The 19770-nt window shown below is 40.8% G+C and overlaps 1 protein-coding gene across 1 annotated transcript in view; it reads left to right on the top strand.

The window, feature by feature from the left end:
- The first annotated feature begins 1719 nt into the window (after positions 1 to 1719).
- WASL (WASP like actin nucleation promoting factor) overlaps positions 1720 to 19770 on the top strand; it is a 51164-nt gene continuing 33113 nt past the window's right edge. Inside the window, exon 1 of the mRNA XM_062017983.1 lies at positions 1720 to 2212. Within this exon, the coding sequence (XP_061873967.1) occupies positions 2093 to 2212 (120 nt within the window). The 5' untranslated portion in view covers positions 1720 to 2092. The remainder of the gene's footprint in view (positions 2213 to 19770) is intronic.

The raw sequence follows: 19770 nt of genomic DNA, 5'->3' as shown, positions 1-19770 counted from the left end.
AGGGAAAGTCAACAGAAATGAGAAGAAAAAAAAGTTAAGAAGCAGAGAGATGAGGTCAGAGAGGTGAGGACAATACCAGCAAGTACCCACTGAAGGTGTACTCTATTTTTAGCTATTTACACTAAAATAATCAACAGGGGTATGCAGAGTTCCTTGAAATGGCTTTGGCTATAAAATGATTGACTGTTTTATGAAATAAAAACCAAAATATCAAGTGTCTTGTAACATGCTTCCACATGTTTTATCTCTGTGCATTTATTTTCAATGAGTGAAATGCTGCCAATATTCTTTCACTAGAACTGTTCCCGTTCCACTAAAACACAGACATATTTACTTAAGGAATGAAAATGGAAGGACCAAGGATTGGTGGAAAGTACTTTGGAAGCATTGCTACCTACTGTTTTTCTTTTCCAACAAAGGCCGAAGCCACTTCTGTGAAATCTGCAGGTTGAGGAGTCCTATATATGCATGTATTTTGAAATCTTTTTATACTGAAAGCTCAGGATTTTCCACCATGTTCTCTCTTTACACTTTTGGACGCAGTTACAGGCTCTTAAGTACAGGGAAGAGGGCCTATGAGCAGAGCAGAAGGGGTTGCCATCTGTTCCAGCCTGATCTGTTGGAAGCTACAGATGAGAAATCAGTACAGCTTTGTACAAAGACTTGTGTTCACAGGTTTTCTTTGTGCACTTCTTTGGTTCTTTCATACAAGACAAAGATAAGTCACTATGGGGGGAACTGCTTTTAGCACCTTCCAAGCGGACAATGAATTTATCAGAGGATGTGAAGCCAACGTGTCCTTCACCTAAAACCACTGAGAAAACCAGCAACCTGATAAAAATTTTTGACACCTGATTTCCACACGACAAGCACCTCTTCCGGGCAGGTGAAAGCAAAGCTGGGCATAAGGCAGCTGTGCTCTGAATCTTAACGCTCTGAAAGGTCTTCAACCTCCATCTAGTTGCTGCCACACCAGGGAGTGAACCAGGAGCAAGAGAAACGTAGCTGACAAAGGCTGCAATTTCTCCTCAGCAGCTGACACCCCAGAGAGTCTTAAGTACCTTTACCTCCAGCCGCTGCAGCCCGCGCTCGACAGCCTGAGGGCTGACACCCCGCTCCCGCGCCCCGCCGGGCAACCCTCGCCCCCGTAACCCGGCAGGGAGCGCGTCATTTGTACGGCAAACCACGAAGAGAGATTTTCCTTTCTGTCACAAAAGGCGAAAAGATTTCTGAGTTACCAATTAAACTGGGTTTCGCTAAAGGGCTTCCAACCCACCCCCGCTCCCTCGAGGGTCCCTGAGCCACAGGCGTGGCCACCCGCGCACCCCTACGAACGCGCTTCGGTTCAGACAACAGCGCCGTCTGATGCCTTTCACGTCCTCCCGCGCTCCCGGTGATTTTCCCCACGGACGCGGGCCCTCCCCTCCCGGGCCAGCGCGGCTCCACAGCCCCTGCCCGCGGCGCCCCCGACACCCTGCCGCACACGGAGCAAGTGGCGGCGGAGACGGGCGCCAGCCGTTCCTTCCTCTTCTTCTTCCTCCTCCGCCTTGCCGCTGTTGCTTGCTTCGCCCTCAGCCGCTGGGCCGGCCCGGCAGGTATTGAGCGGGAGGGTGCGGGCAGCGCGCCTGTCGAGGCGCTGCCCGGCCCGGCGGGGCGGGAGCGGAAGGCGGCGCCCCCCCAACCCCCCCGCACAGCGCATGGTCGCGGCGGCAGCGCGCTCGCCGTCCTCCCCTCTGGCTGCCGCGCGCTGTGGTCTCGCCCGCCCCCGCTGCCATGTTGGATCGTGCGGCCGCCGGAGCCGGGCCGGAGTTGGAAGTTTAGTACCGCTCGGAGGGGCGGGCGCGATCGGCCGTCAGCGCGGAGCGGCACCGGCGCGGCAGTCGCTCTCCCCGGCGCCCCGTCTGCGGGCGCCCGGCCGGCAGCCGGCCGAGGCCCCGCCGCCCCTCTCCAACCTCCCTCCTTCCTTGGCCCCGAGAGGGAGGCTTCGCGATGCGGCTGTTGTGAGGCCGCGGCGGCGGCGGAGGAGGAGGGGGCCGCGGGCGCCAGCGGTCGCAGGGCGACGAGGGCAGCGCCTGGGCGGCCGGCCCCGGCCATGAGCGGCAACCCGCAGCAGCAGCCCCCGCAGCCGCGGCGGGTCACCAATGTGGGCTCTCTGCTGCTCACTCCGCAGGAGAATGAGAGCCTCTTCAGCTTCCTCGGCAAGAAATGTGTGGTGAGTCCTGGACCGGGTGGGGAGAGGGGGAGGGAGAGGGCAGCCCGCGGGGGTCGGGGACCCCGAGCCCATGCCAGCCCGGGCGCGGAGGGCTGGGGCCCGGGGCAGGCGAGGGGCGTGTGAGGACAGGCCAGTCTAGGCGCCGGGAAGTTGAGGGCTGCGGAAGTTTCATCCGGCCCGGCCCAGCCCTCCCGCGCTGCTGCCCCGTTCCGACGCCCGGGAAGGCGATGGAGGGGCGGCCTTCACAGGCCTCACTCACAGACCGCCGCGGCCGCGGCACCTCGGGCACCTCGGGAGCGGAGAGGGGGTGCTGGCGGCAATGAATGGCGTCGGCCGCGGCCCGCAGCGCCGGTGACGGGGCAGCTCGGACAGCCCAGCCCGGCGGGGCTGCCTGCCGCGAGCACCGGTCTCAGCCTCGTCCCTTCCGCCGGACCAGCTCCGCCGGGCCCTTGCGCACCGGGGCAGCCCCGAGACCGTGGCTTCTACGCCGATGTCGGCTTCGTCCTGTCGCTCTCTCCTGTCTATTGGCACTGAACTGCCGAGGGGCAGGCGGTGAGGCTCCCCACTGCCCAGCAGCAGATCCGTGCTCGGACGGGGGAACTGGCCAGCAAGGGAGCAGCCGCAGGGCCGGCTCGGTGGCAAGAATTCAGTTGCTTGACAAGACAGAGATGAGCCCCAGGTGCACCTGCGGTACAACAAAGCAGTGGGAACGAAGTTGTAGAAAGGCTCATGTCAGTGCTAGGCCTGCCTTGGATTTAGTCTGTGCTTCTCCTAGCATAACAGTGGGTTCATGTGCTCAAATGGGACTCTGTTAGTGCATATTTTCCTGTTTTTATGTGCCTATGTATACAAAGGGCATGTAATGGTTACAGGAGAAGCTTTATAATATATGTGTTAAGAAGTAGATCAGTAAGTTCTTCATTTTCAGAATACCTTCTTTCATGTTAATATGAAACTCTATAGAAACTCTTCCTATCTCTATTAAAAGTCTATTAAAGAAGACCTTTCAAGAATGAAAGCTTCAAAAGTTAACCACTTTCTTTAGAAAACAGCTTATAGAGAAATCTTATTTTTTGAAAAAATAAACCCACTTCTTGTAAAAATGTGAATAAATTACTGTTTGGAAGCCTTAGAAGATGGGTTACCTGCCTGACTGATGCTTGGTGTCCAACACCTATCATACTAATGCTAGGCACTCTGCATCTTGTAACACTATGAAGAGTATTTCATGATCTTAAAGTTGTGATTTAAAGCAGGATATCCTTGCAGTCATTGTTTCCACATAATTCTTTGGACTTTGAAATGGTATTGTTGATCAGTCTGACTGTTGCAAAGAAAGCATAAGATGTAGTAACTAAACGGGAAGTAGGTGATATTTACATTGGGGTGGGTTAAATAAGATGCTGTCAGAGGAATTTAAGTTAAATGGGTCAGAAGGTGTGACTATAATGCATGTTTTTTGAGATGTAACAGATTTGTAAAAACCGTCTTCAATTAATTGTACTGCTTTCAAACACACGTTTCTTATGTTTATCTCCTTTGCAAAAAGAACCCCCTTTTATCTGAATTTTAAAAATTGTGCATGAATTTGTGAAAGTTGATTTCCAGTTTGTTTTTGTACAACTTGGATTTTCTTGTCAAGGGAACGCACTTTTCATTTTTGTTACGCTCAGCTGTAACACTCACCTACTCAAGTTCTCAGCTTTTTTGCATAAATAGCGTGTTGAAAGCAGACTTCGGAGGTAAATATCTTCACAGTATCTGGGTGTCATGCGATTTGTGACAGGTTCATAGCTCCATAGACATGACTTGCCTTGTATTTTTCTCCAAATTACACTTTGTTGTGGTTTACACTGAGTCCTGAATGACATTCCAGTTGAGATTCTTCTGTGACCCATTCTCTTTACCTTCTCCCCAATCCCTACATACTCTAAAGGTTAAGCATAAGCTCATCTTCAATCTCTTACTGTCCATGTTTGATTTATTCATTAGTGAAACTTCAGACTGTAAATGCTACTTTTTAAGAAAGGGGAATCTTCTGAGTTTCCTAGGATGCTATGGGCTTGGTTTCCCCTCAGCTGTATTGTCTGTGCTACCAGGCTGCTACAGGTGGTATTTCTGTTTGCGTGGGGCATGGTTATACTACTGGCTGTGATGTGTATCTAACATATCAACATAATTTTACGTTATGTTTGGTTTGACCTTGTGTTTAGGTTACTAGTGAAAAGAATGCTAGAGGACCAGTTGAGACATTAAACATTGATCATCTCTTTTTAGTAATAATTTATAGTGTTCTTATTAGGGCATAGTGCGGTCTCAGTCCTGAGGGGCTTGATTAAGAAAGCATGTGGCACTCTGAACCTCATTTATTTCAACAGTCTTTCCTTGGACTCTTTTTGACTGATAGCAAGGCAACTACTTTGAAATAATATTGAGGATTCAGATACTTGATTTTTATTTTATGGAAAAGCAAAGAAATTTCTCAAATACCTTAGTTTTGATTGAGTACTTGCAACTTCCAAACTCAATTACAGACATAATTTCAATGGTATCTTAAGTAATGATGACTGGTGAACACAGAAATTACCTGGGAGTGGGGGAAGTGGTGAAGAACTATTTCTCTCTTTGTGTGTTACTGAGACTGGTATAGTTTTCTGGACTACTACTGATATTTTGCAAGTCTCATTGACTAGTAGGGAAATGTACATAAGAAGGTTGCTGGTTTGTCTTTTTTACTCTTTTTTTTTTCTTTTCCCCCCTGCTTGCTGAGCTGTAAAATGCTTATGTGAATCTATAACCAATGAAAACACCTTTGTCCATGACAGATCAGGTTTTCAAAACCAAGCCACTGGCTAATAGTCAAAGCTGCATCTATAGTAAACTTGGTTGAAATATAAATCCAAATGTAGAACTACTTGCAGTAAGTATCCAGCGTAAGGTAGTCCTTCAGGACTTTTGCTGTTGCTTAGGCATGTTAACTAATTTTCAGTCAAGTACATGACATTTCTCATCTAAGTCGGGTGTAAAATTCACTGTCTGTAGACAATTTTCAATAACTGTATTTTTTATCATAATTTAGAAAGAAAATCTATGTAATGCAGAGACATTACATTTTTTGCCTATTTTTGAAAAATTTTTATGGGTATGCCAAACTTGGAAGTTTTTGCATAAATCTGTTTAGTTACAAATAATTTTATTTTGTCCTAAGGAATAATAATGAGTTTTGTAAGGAAAAAACAAATGCTAGAGTCTCATTAATATTTTTTAATGAAGGTACTTTTATAATTTGCATGATTAATATTCATCAGTAATGTCACTAATGAAGAACTAGTTTATTCTGTAGAAATAATTTTATATGTGCAAGCAGCCTTAGGAAAGAAAACATGAGAAGTATGTACTTGATAACATTAGAAGCAGGTAATGAAGTATGGATATTTTATACTGCTTAGAATCGAGACTCAACAGTTGGCTAACATGTAATGAGTAGGGCTAGGAATAGGTTGTTATTTGTAAGATCTTGCCATGGTTGACATGGTAAACAGGAACTGGTAAAGAATGCAAAAAGAGAAGTGATACAGCAATAAACTAAGAAAACTGGTTTTTGGCTGCTTTTAAAGTGCATGTGACCAGAAAAAGATTGTATGTGAGAGCCAAAGGAAAAATTACGGTAATAGTTGAGTCAAAATAAAAACCTGAGTGGCAGTTATAGCTCTTTTCATAATTTGTAAACATTAAAGATTTCCTCAAGAAAGGACTTGTAAGATTATTCGAACATATGAAAACTATGCACTAAGGCTGGAAAATGTAAGGTCTGAATAATGGGCAACTTCGTGTCGCTGAGAAGTGTTGGGACACTTCAGTTGGAGTTCTTGCTGCAGACTGTAGGTCAAAAAAAGGTTGAGATTGTAGTTTGTAAAGGAGTTGTCTCCTGCAAAGATAGAAAGAACTGAATTGTCAGTTTAGTAGTGGTTATCTAATATTTGCATGTGTTTTTAAATGAAACACAGGGAGAAGACAAAGTGTAAAGGCTAGAATCTTGTGAAACAGAGAGTTATGCCTGGATTTATTTGGAGATCTGTCCCGATCTATCAGAGACATATAATATCATCATATGCTTCAATAGTATCCATTGGAGTCAATTTCCTAAACAACTTGTCAGCAATAATCTTCCCTTCTAAAGGGATTTACGTTGGTTTTTGACAGTTCATCTGAACCAAACCTGTGCATATAAAACTGATTTTCACAGGAACAGGTCAGATCAGACTCTTCAAAACACGTGGCTTAGCCATCATCTTCTAACTGCCTCTATCTATCTACAGCAGGGGTATTTATCATAACATGTTTCTCATGCTTGTTTTCCTCACAGCTTGTTATTAAACTAAGGTAGTGATCTGTGCTGTAAAGAGATTATTTACTTGTGGATGAGGAATGTTTTGAGACCACATGTGAGCGCTCTGCAAGGCATTGCATCTCATAGCTGAGTGTATTTGAGATAAAGCATCAGTTCACAAAGTGTGGTATTCAGTTCAGGAAAGACAGAAATTTAGGCGTTAAAATCCCATCATTGTCAGTAGACATCACTGACGGTTCTCTAAATCTCTTGTTCAACTTTGCTTAAGACAGAAACTTAAAATTATCATCTTGAATGTGTCTTGCTTCAGTAAATGTAGTGATTACGTCTCTTGTAACCATGCTTGTAACAAGCTGAAGTGCTAGAAACATAAATTTGTTTTTTGACAGATAAGGTGAATCCTTTTACAAATTTCTTTTACTCTGTATCTCTGTTATGAAATGTTTGTGTCAATAAACAGAAGAAGGTGATCTCATAACAGAGATCAGAGATTGGGGCAAGTACCTCAATGTATCAAGGCTTTAGTGCTCCTGTATTCTCTTCTGAGCTACTTTGGAGATCCTGTTTTGGAGGTAGTCCATTGCCAGTGTCTTAGCATCTCTGTGGTGAATCATCTGGTCAAGTGTACCAGTCATGCTCCTGATAAAATGCTCTGGAATCTTGTAGTATATAGACACAGCAGGATGAAAACAATTTGTAGTCCGAGCTATTGTGTTGTAACTTACGAGTTCTTCACAGCTAAGAATCAGGTAGAGGTATTTAGATGAGAGCAGATTCAGAGGAACAGTCATGTTTTGACCACAAGGTTTCTACCAGAATGCCCAAATACCACTTGTTTAGGAGAACGTCTAAGGAAGAGGTAGTTTCTTGTTAGAAGATAAAGGCTGAGTTTACTATTTCTCGCAAATATGTAAATGAAAATATTTTACTTCTTTCTTCCTTTAATGAAGAACTGATGTGATTTCTCTGCATTATCTGATCTTAAATATTAATTTGATTCAGTTATCACTAGACTATTTCCTCTGTGAACATTTCTTCCAGTGTTCCCAAGATTTTAATATAAGCCAAATTTGTAGCAAGTAGAGTGTGTAAAATACTTCTTATATCACGTAATTTCAGGGTGAAAAGATGATTGTGGAGGATGTTACAACTTTAGATCTAGAATCTCTTCTTTTGGAGAGTTCTGGTACTTCTGCCTGAAAAAACTTTCCTGTCTTTTCTGTAGAGCTTCTTATGACTCTTATTGCTGTACTGTTAGTGTCTCCAGTAGTGCTGGAGTTAACTTGTTTACTGCTGTCATTGCAGTGGTGGCTGCAGGTGCCAGCAGTGACAGCAATGGTAATGAGCAGCTCTTTACTGGAATGGATGCCCTTCCAACCCTTGTGATTCTATGTGTGTGACTGAAGCTTTCAAGTGTCTTATATACAAGGAATGTAATCTTAGAACTTTGCATTAACCAACATGACAAACATTTGGTTCTTTCATTGACCATCTTGTAGGCAGAGCTCTTTGCAATGGAGATGGTGCCTCATGAGCTTTTAAGTGCTCAGTTTGTCAGAGAAAGTTTGCTATTCACTTCAAGCTGTGGGGTAAAATTTATGGTGTCCTGTCTTCCAGTGTGAGTGTGTTTCATAAGCTCATCTCTTGAGGAATCTTTGTAGTACAGAAATAAAACTTAGAATAGTGCAGGAGGCTTATGATTTCATGACCTACTACCCAGATGATAAAATATAGGAATTAACAAAAATGTGTCATAGGCACTAGACAGAATTGATTTTTGGTAGTTTAGGGTACAGTTTCCTCAATAAATGTTGGAGTTATATGTTACTTGGGCACAGAGGGATTTTTTTTAATTTATTGTTTTCCTTGTAACTGTAGATAATAAAAGTGGATTTAGTGGAACTAGAAGTGTATCTTCTCGGATGGTTTTGAACAGCCCACTCTACCAGGACATGACTCAGATGCTGTACAAGATAGTTTTGTTTTTCAGGATGTTTGCCTGGGTACACTGCCACACACACTTCTGTGGCTTCCAGGCATGTTGTTTATGTTTGAATAACCAATAAAATGGGTACAGTAGGTGTGCACTCACAGGGACAGTTGCAGTTGAATTTGAAGATCTTGAGGTGTGCTGTGATCTTCACATGACAGGAGCAATGTACTAGAGGGGCGAGATGGAGTAAGAAGAGATGTAACTCAGACAGTCATAGGGATATTTTCTTAGAAATCTGGTCTCGCTTAATTCTTCAAATTCAGTCATGTATTTTCAGCTACCTTTTAGTTAAAGGTAGACAATTTTCGTGATACTTCTTTGTTTATGCAGTGAATGACACTTTAGACATCTTAGACTAGAAAGTGTGCATTAAGTATAATTCTGGAAGAAGTTCATTAAATAAATTACTCAGTTCCTGTAGACAATGTTCTCTGGAGAAGATCATTGCTGGCAAGGAAACTGTTGCTGCAGAACTCCAGGACATACTGGCAGATATGCAGATTGCAGCTCACCTTAGGCACTTGCTTTCATACATGCATGTCTGCTGTGGTGAGACTGTTTTCCCTATGCTATTTATTTGGCTGCCCTTAAAATTCTCACTCCAAGGCAGCTTTTTTTTTTTTTAAGTGTTCTGAGAAACAATGTTAATGCATTTTCCAGTTCTTCAGCCTGTCTAGCTTTAAGCTGAAAGGTCATATTAAGGCTTGCTAATCAAGGTTGTGTTTCCACTTCTGTAAGATGGTTTCATTTTCCCCTTTAAGAACTTTGTGTAAATCAGAATTCCACTGCATTCATCTCGCTTCCCTTCAAAGTGAATATGTTAGTTTGCCTTTATCTCCCCTTGTTAATTAGCCACTGCAGCATCGGAGTGGTAATAGGTATACTGGAAGATATCTGTGCTCAGCAAGCATATTATGTATGCAAGGGTACTGTACTGTACCAATGACCTAATCAAGTAAAATGTGGTTTTCTCCTCTTTGAAAAGCTAAGAAAGCTGTTTCATTATTTGAACTCTTGCCTCAAAGATTGCAAACACTTAAATGTTTACTTCAAATGTTATCAATGATGGTGTTCCTGAAAGTTAGTCAGCACTCAGTGAGATTATTTACAAGAAAGATTAAGTTAAAATATGGATTCCTAAATAACATTCTCTAAGTATGAAGTAACAAGGCCTAGTACTTGTCTTGGTGTCTAGGCTGAAGAACAACAAGAATATTTGAATGTGGGAATTTGGCACTAAATTGTTAATGCTTTCTCCCCCCTCAAGGTGACAGCCAAGAGATTTATTTACCTGTATGTGATTTCTGGATAAGAAAAGAGATAAGTATTAATATCTTTTTATGTTAGGGGAAAAAGTAAGAGATATTCTACAGCTTTCGTGATACACTTTGTAACAGAAGCAGTAATTTATTGACTTTAAAAGAACCTTGGTTTCTATGTAGAAAATAAAGCTTTCAGATTGTTATACAGCAGATTATTATAACATTGGTAGTGATATTTTAGGAGTCAATTTAACCACTATTTCTTTGGTAAGCCTCATTTTGATTATTTGAAGTCCTGCAAAGTGACCTCTGTCCTCTGCATCTTGTGTCTCCTCACAGTCTCCGTGCACTCTCTTTATCTCACACACAATTCTTTTAAAACAAATTTCTGCCCTTCTTTCTCAGCAAAAAAGTTTCCTCCATTTTTTTCATCTTTCCCCTTTGTATGTCAAGTGCTTCCAGGATCTTCCTTTTTCCCTACATCCATAATCTGCAAAAATATCTTCAGGCAGAAGGGTCTCTCTTCCTCACCATTCTTCCTTCCCTTACCCGCCCCCCCCCCCCTTCTCAATTCTACAAGTACTTTTTTTCTTGTTGATGAACTTTGTGTCTTATCAGATATGTAGTCCTGCCCATACCTAGTGTTGGATAGACATGGATTATATTCTTCTAACTCAGCAGAGCATTGCATAAGGAAAGAAATGAGAGGAGATAGTCTGTGTAATAGCCAGTTTCATATGTAAAGTGTACTTCAGCCCAAGATATGGCCATTAGACATTTCTCTCCCATTTCATCTTCACTGACTCAAAGTTATTATTAAAGTTGCTATAGGAAAGAGAACTTTTGGTGGCTAAGAGAAGGGGAAGCAAAAAACCAGTATGATATTCCTCAGGCTTTTTGCACTGTTCTACCCTCCACTGCTGCTTCACCAGGGAGGACCAGACTCTCTAGTTTGTAAGCTGCTATATTAAGAAACTATACACTGGAAGATACAGCTTCAGCAACTCTACAGACTCAGATTTGAAACCACAGAATTGCTTAGTCCTGCTTTGAGTGAACTGTAAGTTATTTCCTGCTCCTTTAACCATGTGACAACTCTTCCTCAGCACAGCTAAGATGTGGTCATTCTTTCTAAGTAGACATTTTTTTCCTTTACTCCCCCTCAGTCAGCCAAAGCAAATAGAAACATCACTTGGCTTATGACACTAAATATACACAAAGGCATCCAAATAGACTTCTCTCTGTAAAACTGTGCTTGATTTTTGTGGTTAACTGAAAAGAGGAAGAAAACTATGAACATCCTGTAGTGGTATGTGTTCAGTGCAATACCACAGGCAAAAGCTTCCCCTTGCATTTGCAAAGGAGGAAGCAGGAGCTTCTAATTATTTGCCTCTAAACTGCAGATAAGACTGTTTCAGGTACAAAAGTCATTGTGTGACTGAGCAGAATTATTTATGTTTGTATTTTTAGTAACCTGTCAATTAACAGTTTCAAAAAGACAGATTCAGGGCTTAATTTTACTGTGATTAAAAACTGCATAATTTCTAGCCATACAATAGGTGTTGTCATTTTGACCTTTCTTGAATAGTATTGACTTCTTAAGTGTTACAATGCACTAGTAGCACTGTTATCAATTTGTGTAGCTGCAACTTTATGTTTAAAAACTATACAAGGTTTTAAGTCTTACTGCAACAGAAAACGCTGGTTGCACTTGATCTCTAGAACTCGGTAATGAGTCAACAAATCACTTGCCTGTTTAAAAAAGAAAATAGTTTTGTCTTTGAGAGATTTGTCCATATCATGTTCAGGTGCCAGTATTTCTATACTTGGGAAAGTCTGTATCTCTGCACAGCATGTTCTTCCTTGCCTTAGTTTTAGCATGTACAAGACACAACATACCTAATTGCATTATCATTTTTGTTTGATAGGATGAAGGGACAGGGATTTGGTGCTAAATATTTCTCTAGGAGATGTAGATCTTATTCTGTGCAGTGTTTTTCACATCATCTTTTAAAGTCATTTTGGAGGTCTCTCTGTGCTTCAGTTCTTCATTGAGACTTTTCCCTAACAGTCTCTTTGAACATCCATGGTCTTTGCTGCTTGTAAACAACAAATCCTGTCTGTTCCTCTGCCCTCTGTTTGTATTATTTAGATGAGTGTTGCATATTGAAGAAGTGTTACTGCTGCTCCAGGCTTCACACTATGTAACCAAGGGGTCCATCCCTCACACTAGCCATACCTGTCTGGACCATATTGTCACCAGTAACCAGAACTGACAAGTCAAGACATGAGATACCCGGCCAGGGTGCATTGAAGCTTAGTGGCAGAAGGATGCATCTTGTCCTTTCTCTCACCTCTGCTGTCAGCCAGCTGTGCTAACATATTGATGCTAACATACTTAAGTAAGGTGACAGCATGAACTCGGGCACTGTTCTGTGACTGTCTACAGTGTTTAATTTGTTGGCACGCTTCCTGGCACAGCTTTGAGTAATGCTAGCTAGTACTCTCCTAAATTAATGAACATGGTTTTGAGAACAGCAGCATGTAAATACGGTTCCTAATAGACAGTATATGTAGGGCTGTCCTTGTGTTGGGAGGAGAGAGAGTTCCTCTGTGCAGATGTGCATCGTGCTGTACCACTTGCCATCGGATCTGGAAACTGGCCCTGGTCCCAGTTACTAATATTTGCACAACCAGTGAAAGCTACCAGGAGGCAAAAGCATCTGTAGTGCTGGGGATGGGGAGACCAAAGTGAACTGTCTGTTCTAGCTTTGTCAGTAGCATGTACATCACAAAATATGGGTCAGCTCTGCCGCTGGTCTCATAACTGTCCTCTTTGATGTCAAGACAGAGTCAAACCTTGTTTTCCTGCCAGAAACAAAATTCAATCGTGTGTCTCTACTCCTAGAAATTGCTTTGGGAAACCTGAGAAAATGCAGGTGACTAGAAGTTTCTGGCAGATAGAAGTATGCCTGTGCATGTAACAACCTACTACAGTGGACAAATTATCAAGTGCATCTGACATATTGCAAACATAAGCTCATAAGGTTCCTGAGTCCTCTTCTCCAATTTCATGAGAACAAATAAAATAAAATTTTGCATTCTGGTAAAGAGATCTGGCTAGCATGTAACCTTGCTTCTAGAGACTGCGTTAGGTAGAACAGGGCTGACCTGAAGGGCTGCTGCTTTTCACTTGCTGTACTTCTTGATTACAGAGCACAGGCCTGCCAGGAAAATTCCCATCTAGAGCTTTCTTTTCCAATGAGTAGTTTGTAAGTAATTTAAGAAAAGTTCTATGTATCTTCAGAGACTCTAGGGATATGCTGAGGTCTCTTGGAATCTTCTTTGCAGATGCATTTTGGAGCATTCTAGCAGTTTTCTGTCAGTTCAGATGCAAGAATTTGTTTCCTACTTAAGTTCCAGAGGCAGTTGTAGAGCACGAAGTAGTGTCATTAGTGATAGCTTAATCACCAGATACTCTTGTCTATTCTGGTGTCTCACCTTAGTCATTGGTCCTGTCGAGGATGTAAAGATGTGAGCTCAGGAAGCTTTTTGGTTCTGTCTTCTACATCCAGTAGATCTGTTACATGGTGTTTAGATGTCTCAGTTCTGTAGATACTTACCTGAAGCTTTTATTTTATCTTTCTTTTTCCCCCTTTAGTGTCCTGTGATCTCCTGTTCCTCTAAAAGCAGTATTTTTTTCCCCAGTATCTTCTTTTATAAGTTGGCACTGGCAGGAACTGGGCCCCAGGTGATGCTTGGTACAGGCAGTTTTCCCCTAGCAGGTAGCCTTTGCTTCAGACCAGAAAGGAGATAACAATCCGTCATGGATTTAGAAGTCAAGTGCTTTTTAGTCTGAATTTCAGGATGGTGACTTGCATGTCAGTTCTGTCTGCAATAATTGCTCTAGCACTGGAATGACACAGTACCAATATCCATATCACTGGAAATCTCAGAGATCACAACATACAGGCAGTATTGTTATGATACAAGTCTGAATTAGAAAAAGGTGTTTTGTAGTTGGCTTATTGCACATAGACAAACCAGCCAGAAATAAGGATGTCTGCCATACGTCACTAAGGCTGGTTTTCCACTTCAGATGCTTTGGGCACTTCAAATGCAGCATGGTGTCTTGGTTTGTCAGAGTAACCTGGTCCTGAAGTGCAGTGGCTGACATTTTACTTATTTGGCTCAGAGAGTCTTCAGAGGATTGTAGTATTTGTCATGAACTGCCAGTCCCCACATAAAATTTTCATATTTAAGAGATCTTAGCTCCATATCAGCTAATACAAAACTCTCAAGTTCTGTGTCATATTGCACATCATACAATGAATGGCAGAGGCCTTCTTCTGGAGGATGCACTTTTGAATAACAGGTGTTCTACAGGACACTTTCATTGGTAAAGCTGGCTACCCTTTCAATCTGTTCTGTAAATCTGCTTCATCTGTAGTTAGTCCCTAGGCCCAGGAGTGGATTCTGGACTACCAAGAAATCAATCTTTGGGTTTTTTTTTTTCCCCTAGACTTGCTCAAGGTCTAGCTATGTGGCTGGCACACTCCCATCACCATTTTCCTGTAGGAAGATCACCAGTGTTGAAGTTTCTGTCAAGCCATTAAATGACTAGATCTTTTGAGGACCTAGTTGTACAGACGTTAATCTGATATTCATTAAATTTACCATAATAAACCTCTAGCAGCCTATAAATGCATTGCTATTAGGCAGGTCCCACTCCTGTAAGTATTTCTTCCAAGAGACTGGAAGAGATACCCTATTTCTGTACTCATCTTTAGAGTCTTTTTGAGGAGGATGTCATTCTTCTTGAACTCTGTCTTAATCAGGTAATCACCTTATTTTCTCTAAACTCTATATTCCTGGGTCTGATAACTATCTTTTGTATACTCGATATCAAGAGCTTTCTGTTTCTATGCTAAGAGATTGAGGCTGGTCAAGCCCTCAGAGCAATTGATGTTGTTGGGTGATCACAAAGGAAGGGGATATCCATAAGAAAAACTAGAAATGCAGCAGCTGCTTTGACAAGGGGTACCTTCATTCACTTATCAGGGTTTAAGTTGCATCAGTCTCCTTGTGGAGGAATATCTCATTTCCAAATGTATTTACACACCTGAAAAAAAAAATCAGTATGTCATTAATAACCTTTTTGAATGAATGAACATTTTTATTCAGTGAGTGGGCTGTAACAGTATACTGTTTTTATATTGTCATAAAGGCCTTCTAAGTTATTATTGTATAGTGGAGGAGGTTTTCAGAAAAGTGACAAACAACTTGAGTGTCAATAAGACTGTCACCAGTTCTCCCAAGCCATGAGAACCAATGACAATGAGCATGGTAGCCTCACTGTCAGCTCCAGAACAGACTCAGAGACTTCCAGAAAAAAGTAGTTCAGAAGCTGCTGAAGCATGTAATGATTCAAATCTGATACTTGATTATTGTAATGATTTTGGCTGATTGGACTGCGAGTGCAATACATATTGATTGTTTTCAGTATTTTGTTTGCACTGGGATCAAAAGCAAAGGTATCTTAAGATCTTCTTCACTGTTTTGCTTCAACTTGCTATATTTCATTAATTCCAATAATACTCAATGAAAAGATTAAAGGTCAGTTTCAGAGCTAATGTTTCTTCTAAGTGTTCTCAGAAACAAATATTTTCTGTTCTAAGTTTTTTAAAATTACTGTGTTCATGTTAAAATTATATTGATATGACTTTGTGGATTCTAAACTCTTGTTTTCATGTAATAAATATTGATTTTCTTTATTGTAAGCTTTGTTTCTCACATAGAATCTAATGCTACTTCAGTACGGTTGTAAGTAGAGTGAAATAACTTTTATATTATCTGTAAATTCAGGCTGGTATATACTTTAACTTGTCATGTAGCATATTTCTTATTGCTGCTGAACAGTGTTCACAAGTTATGAACAGGAATACAGCAGTACTGGAGAGCTAATTATCTTCTGTTTTTTTTTTTTTAATGGGGATGCTTTCATTCTGACCCATCCAAATATATGAATATTTAAGAATAGAAGATTCAGAACAGTATCACTGCCTCTATTCCTCAATTCTGCCTGTTAGAACTGCTCTGTGAAGTTGTACTACCAACTCTGCACCAAAGGAAAAAATAAGTATTGTATGATTTATAATGGAAAATGGTCACTAGTCAGGGACATCAAAGTGTTGAGTGCAGAGGAGAAATACATCCTGCTGTGCTCTTTCTACAGTTTTGTTGGATAAATAAAGACTTTAACATTAACTGTAAATGAGTAGATTCTGTACAGATTTTGCTGTTCTGATTGTGTCCAACAGAGCAGGCAGCCTTGCGGTAACATTTTATCACCCTACAGAGTTACTGAGGAAGAATTTTGGCTTCAGGGAAGGAGCTTTCCCATTCAGCCGCCCTCTATGCATTTATTTTTGGGTAGTAAGTTCAGAAAGGAAATTTGTCAAATATGTTGTTAATATCTGAGTTTCAAAGTTGCTCTTCATCTGAACTTTTTAAAGTCCTAGCTTGGCAAAAGTGGGTTGTATCCATTTTCAGTTTGATCTTTTTCTATTGTATGTTACAAATTTCTCAATCCTTATGTACTAAGACTTCAAGGAGTCTTGTTGCTCAAGGGTCAGGGTTATCATGGAAGAGACCACTGAAAAATGCCAGGTAGGTGGGAAATTCCTTTTTTTCCATAAAAATAATTCCAATTTTACTATTAAGTTTTGACTCATGTACCTTGTGCTCTTTATTCTTTCATCCTGAGAATCAAGCATTAAATACCCTGTGTAAAATATAAGTGTGATGATGCCTTACAAAAGCATTAGTAATTTTGTTACAAAGAATTTACAGCTGTGGTCCATCTAAAATGGAAATAAGTTACTTACCTGACATTTGCATAGAGTTGTCCACATGAGACCACCATTCTGTGACACTGCTTCCAAACTACTGAAGTTTGTTTACTCACAGGTGATTTTGTGCCTTTTAGCCTCTGCAGTGCTTTGGATTTTCAGGAACCCATACAGGCATGACAATTTTAACTGTTAGCTGTCATAAATGCCACTTTACTTACAGGGATATCCCTTGTGGTGAAAGAATATCTCCATTTCCTTATCCAAAACAGCCAACAGTGACCAGGCTATCAGGTGTTAATTAATGTTCATGCATTGAGGAGAAAACAGACTCTGGTGATGTGGAAATTAAGCTGTCTTAACCTTTGTTATTAGTACAGAAGATAATGTAGACACACACACACCACCCCCTTAAAAAGAATGGATTTCTGTCTGTGGCAGCATAGTCTTTTGGTTTTTTTTTTTTTTTATGGTATTTCTCAAGGGACTTTACAGAGACAGAGATCTGTTTCTCCATATTACAAATAAAGAAACTGAAGCATGGGGAGAAGTAAATGTAAACATCATGCAACAGGCTGTTGCCAGAAATAATTGAAAAATAGCCATCTCTCATACATTTAGCTGATACTGTCATTATTAGGTGTATCTGCTGCTCTGAAAGAGCTTTTAGCATTACATCTCTGGAATGAATTTTGAACATGGCCAGGGATCATAGAACTACATCTTAATGCTATTTTTTCCCACAATATATCTACTTTTTAAGACCTATAACTGGGAATAATTTTATTCATATCAGATTCAATTGCTGGTATTAAAAAATATACAATTATGAATTTTGTAATTTCAGTTTTGACTTATCAAAACTGTTTTGTTCAAACATAAACTGCTGAAGGAGGAATTTAAACATGTGATAGTGCGTGAGGGGGTTGCATCTCTAAGTACCTTTATGTAAGTGGATTGAGTCTGCTTTACAGGACAGGACACAAGTTGTATACACAATTGCAAGACCAGTTGCTGGCTATTATTCAAAGAGGTTTTACTTTTAATAGCCTTTTCTCAAATTTGTTAATGTTTTGAAAGGAGTTCTTTGTTTGATGTTGGCATGAAGTTAATGTTTTCTTATAAAAGAGCTTTTTCTTTTAAAACAACTTAAGCAGTTTTATTTCAGTATTCTTTAAGTATACGAAGTCAAAATTCCTTTTTCTTCTCTGTCCTTAAATAAAAAGATCACCTAAAAGTTCACCTAAACTTAACCTATGCAAAGCAAATTTTCATTTTTTTGATTTCTCTTAAATCTGGATCTGGAAGTACCAGTAGCTGCTAAATAGCATTTTCAACGGCTCATTAATGACTGTTCCAGAGCTTTTTCCTGAGACTTATGTTGCACATCCATTCTTAAATCAATTTAACTGTTGTTCTGAAGATACATATACCATTAAGTGGGTCTGTAAATTACTAGAGTGGGTCTAACTAAAAAGCCTAAACAACTAAACCTGCTTTGTTTTTTTATGGATGGTAACAGTCTGAATCATAACATATTTTCCTACAGTATTCTCATATGTTCTAAATTGATGTTAGGATCTGTTTATAAAAGAACCTGCATTAAATATGGAACTGGTATGTAACACCTGGAAAAACGTAATTACATAGAAAATGAAAGGGTTGGATGAAGAAAGAGGATGAAGACAATGGATCGCTGATAGAAGAAAACAGAACATTGAGTAAAAGGAGCTGGTTTCCCTTATAGCTGAATAGGCAGTGGAACAGGACTAAACAGATTCAGGCTCCAGTTTTATCCCATGAGTTGCTTGAAACTCACAATTCCTGCCTTGAATATGTATGGCTTGAAACACCTATCTGCAATTTCTCTATATGACTATGAAACATAGTTTTGAGAACCAGTTATCTACAAATCTAGAAAGTGCTCTATTTGTTAAGGCTCATCCTAGTCTTGGGAATCTTGATTAATATAAATGACTAAAAATCCAAAGGTAGACTCAAACATTTTATCTAAAAATTCTCTGAGCTTTGGAAAGGAACAGTCTTACATGGCATAATTCTGAGATTTTTGGGAGGCTGGGGGTGGGAGTGGAACTGAACTGCAAGACAAAATGTCTTCTGTAGTAAGAATTTTTGCTACACAGCAGTAGGACAGTGACAGATTTGAGGCCGATCTCTGCACAGCACACTTTTTGTTGTTCTGAAAATAACTAAATTTGTAACTTTAACAACAGAACAGAAATAACTGTGTTTTGTCATGGGTCTGTTTCTGGCCAGCCAAGATTTCAGGAGCGTTAAACAGCAAAGCACAGCAGAGTAGGCCACAGGTAAACAGGAAGTGACAGCACTCAGCTTGCTCATCAGTGACAACCCCAGGTTGTCATGTGGCAAATGATCTGCTAAGCTGAGATAGCTTGAAGTGTTATTATCTGGAGCATGCCAGTGGTTATGGTTATGTCATATCTCTGGAAGGCTGAGGTCTTGCATGTGTTGTCAGAACTGAGGTTCTAGGATTTAAAAAAATCTTTGTCCTGCGTCTGATAAAAGCATGTCTCTCAATCATGTGCTATTTGATTTAGTTTTATGTGGTATGCTGTTTATCCACATCTTAATTGTTGGCCTTCTGTGATTCACAGTTGAGCAACAAGTGTTTGAAAAGGAGTTGGCCTGTTCTAGCTGAACTGGGAGGTTGTGGAGGGTGCTGGAAATGTGAATGGACTTGCATCTGAAGATGCTCAGAGAAGTGTGCACTGTCTGTAACTGGCTGACCAAGGGTTAAGAATTAAGGATCACTTTGCTAGACAACTGCAGACTTAAGGCTTAACTTTTATAGGTTGTATTTGTTAAATGGCAATCTTGTGTTTAATCTCTTTTTTGTTGTAACATCAGTTAGGGATCAGTGGTACCTTCTCCACATCAGTAAAGGACCTTCAGTGAGGACATTGCAGCTGATTTGTGTGCTGATCAGAACAAGGCAGGAAATCTATTCTTGGGTATTAATGTGTTTTTAAAAAAAAAAAGGGGGGAGTTGATCTCCTGATCCTTTAAATGTTTTGCGTTATGTGTTGTGTGGACCAGCCTTTTAACTTAGATTAAGAACC

Source organism: Colius striatus, chromosome 1 (genome assembly GCF_028858725.1).
Source record: "Colius striatus isolate bColStr4 chromosome 1, bColStr4.1.hap1, whole genome shotgun sequence".
Classification (NCBI taxonomy): Eukaryota; Metazoa; Chordata; class Aves; order Coliiformes; family Coliidae; genus Colius; species Colius striatus.
The sequence above is the reverse complement of the archived record's forward strand: the minus strand, read 5'-3'. Positions and strand labels throughout refer to the sequence as shown.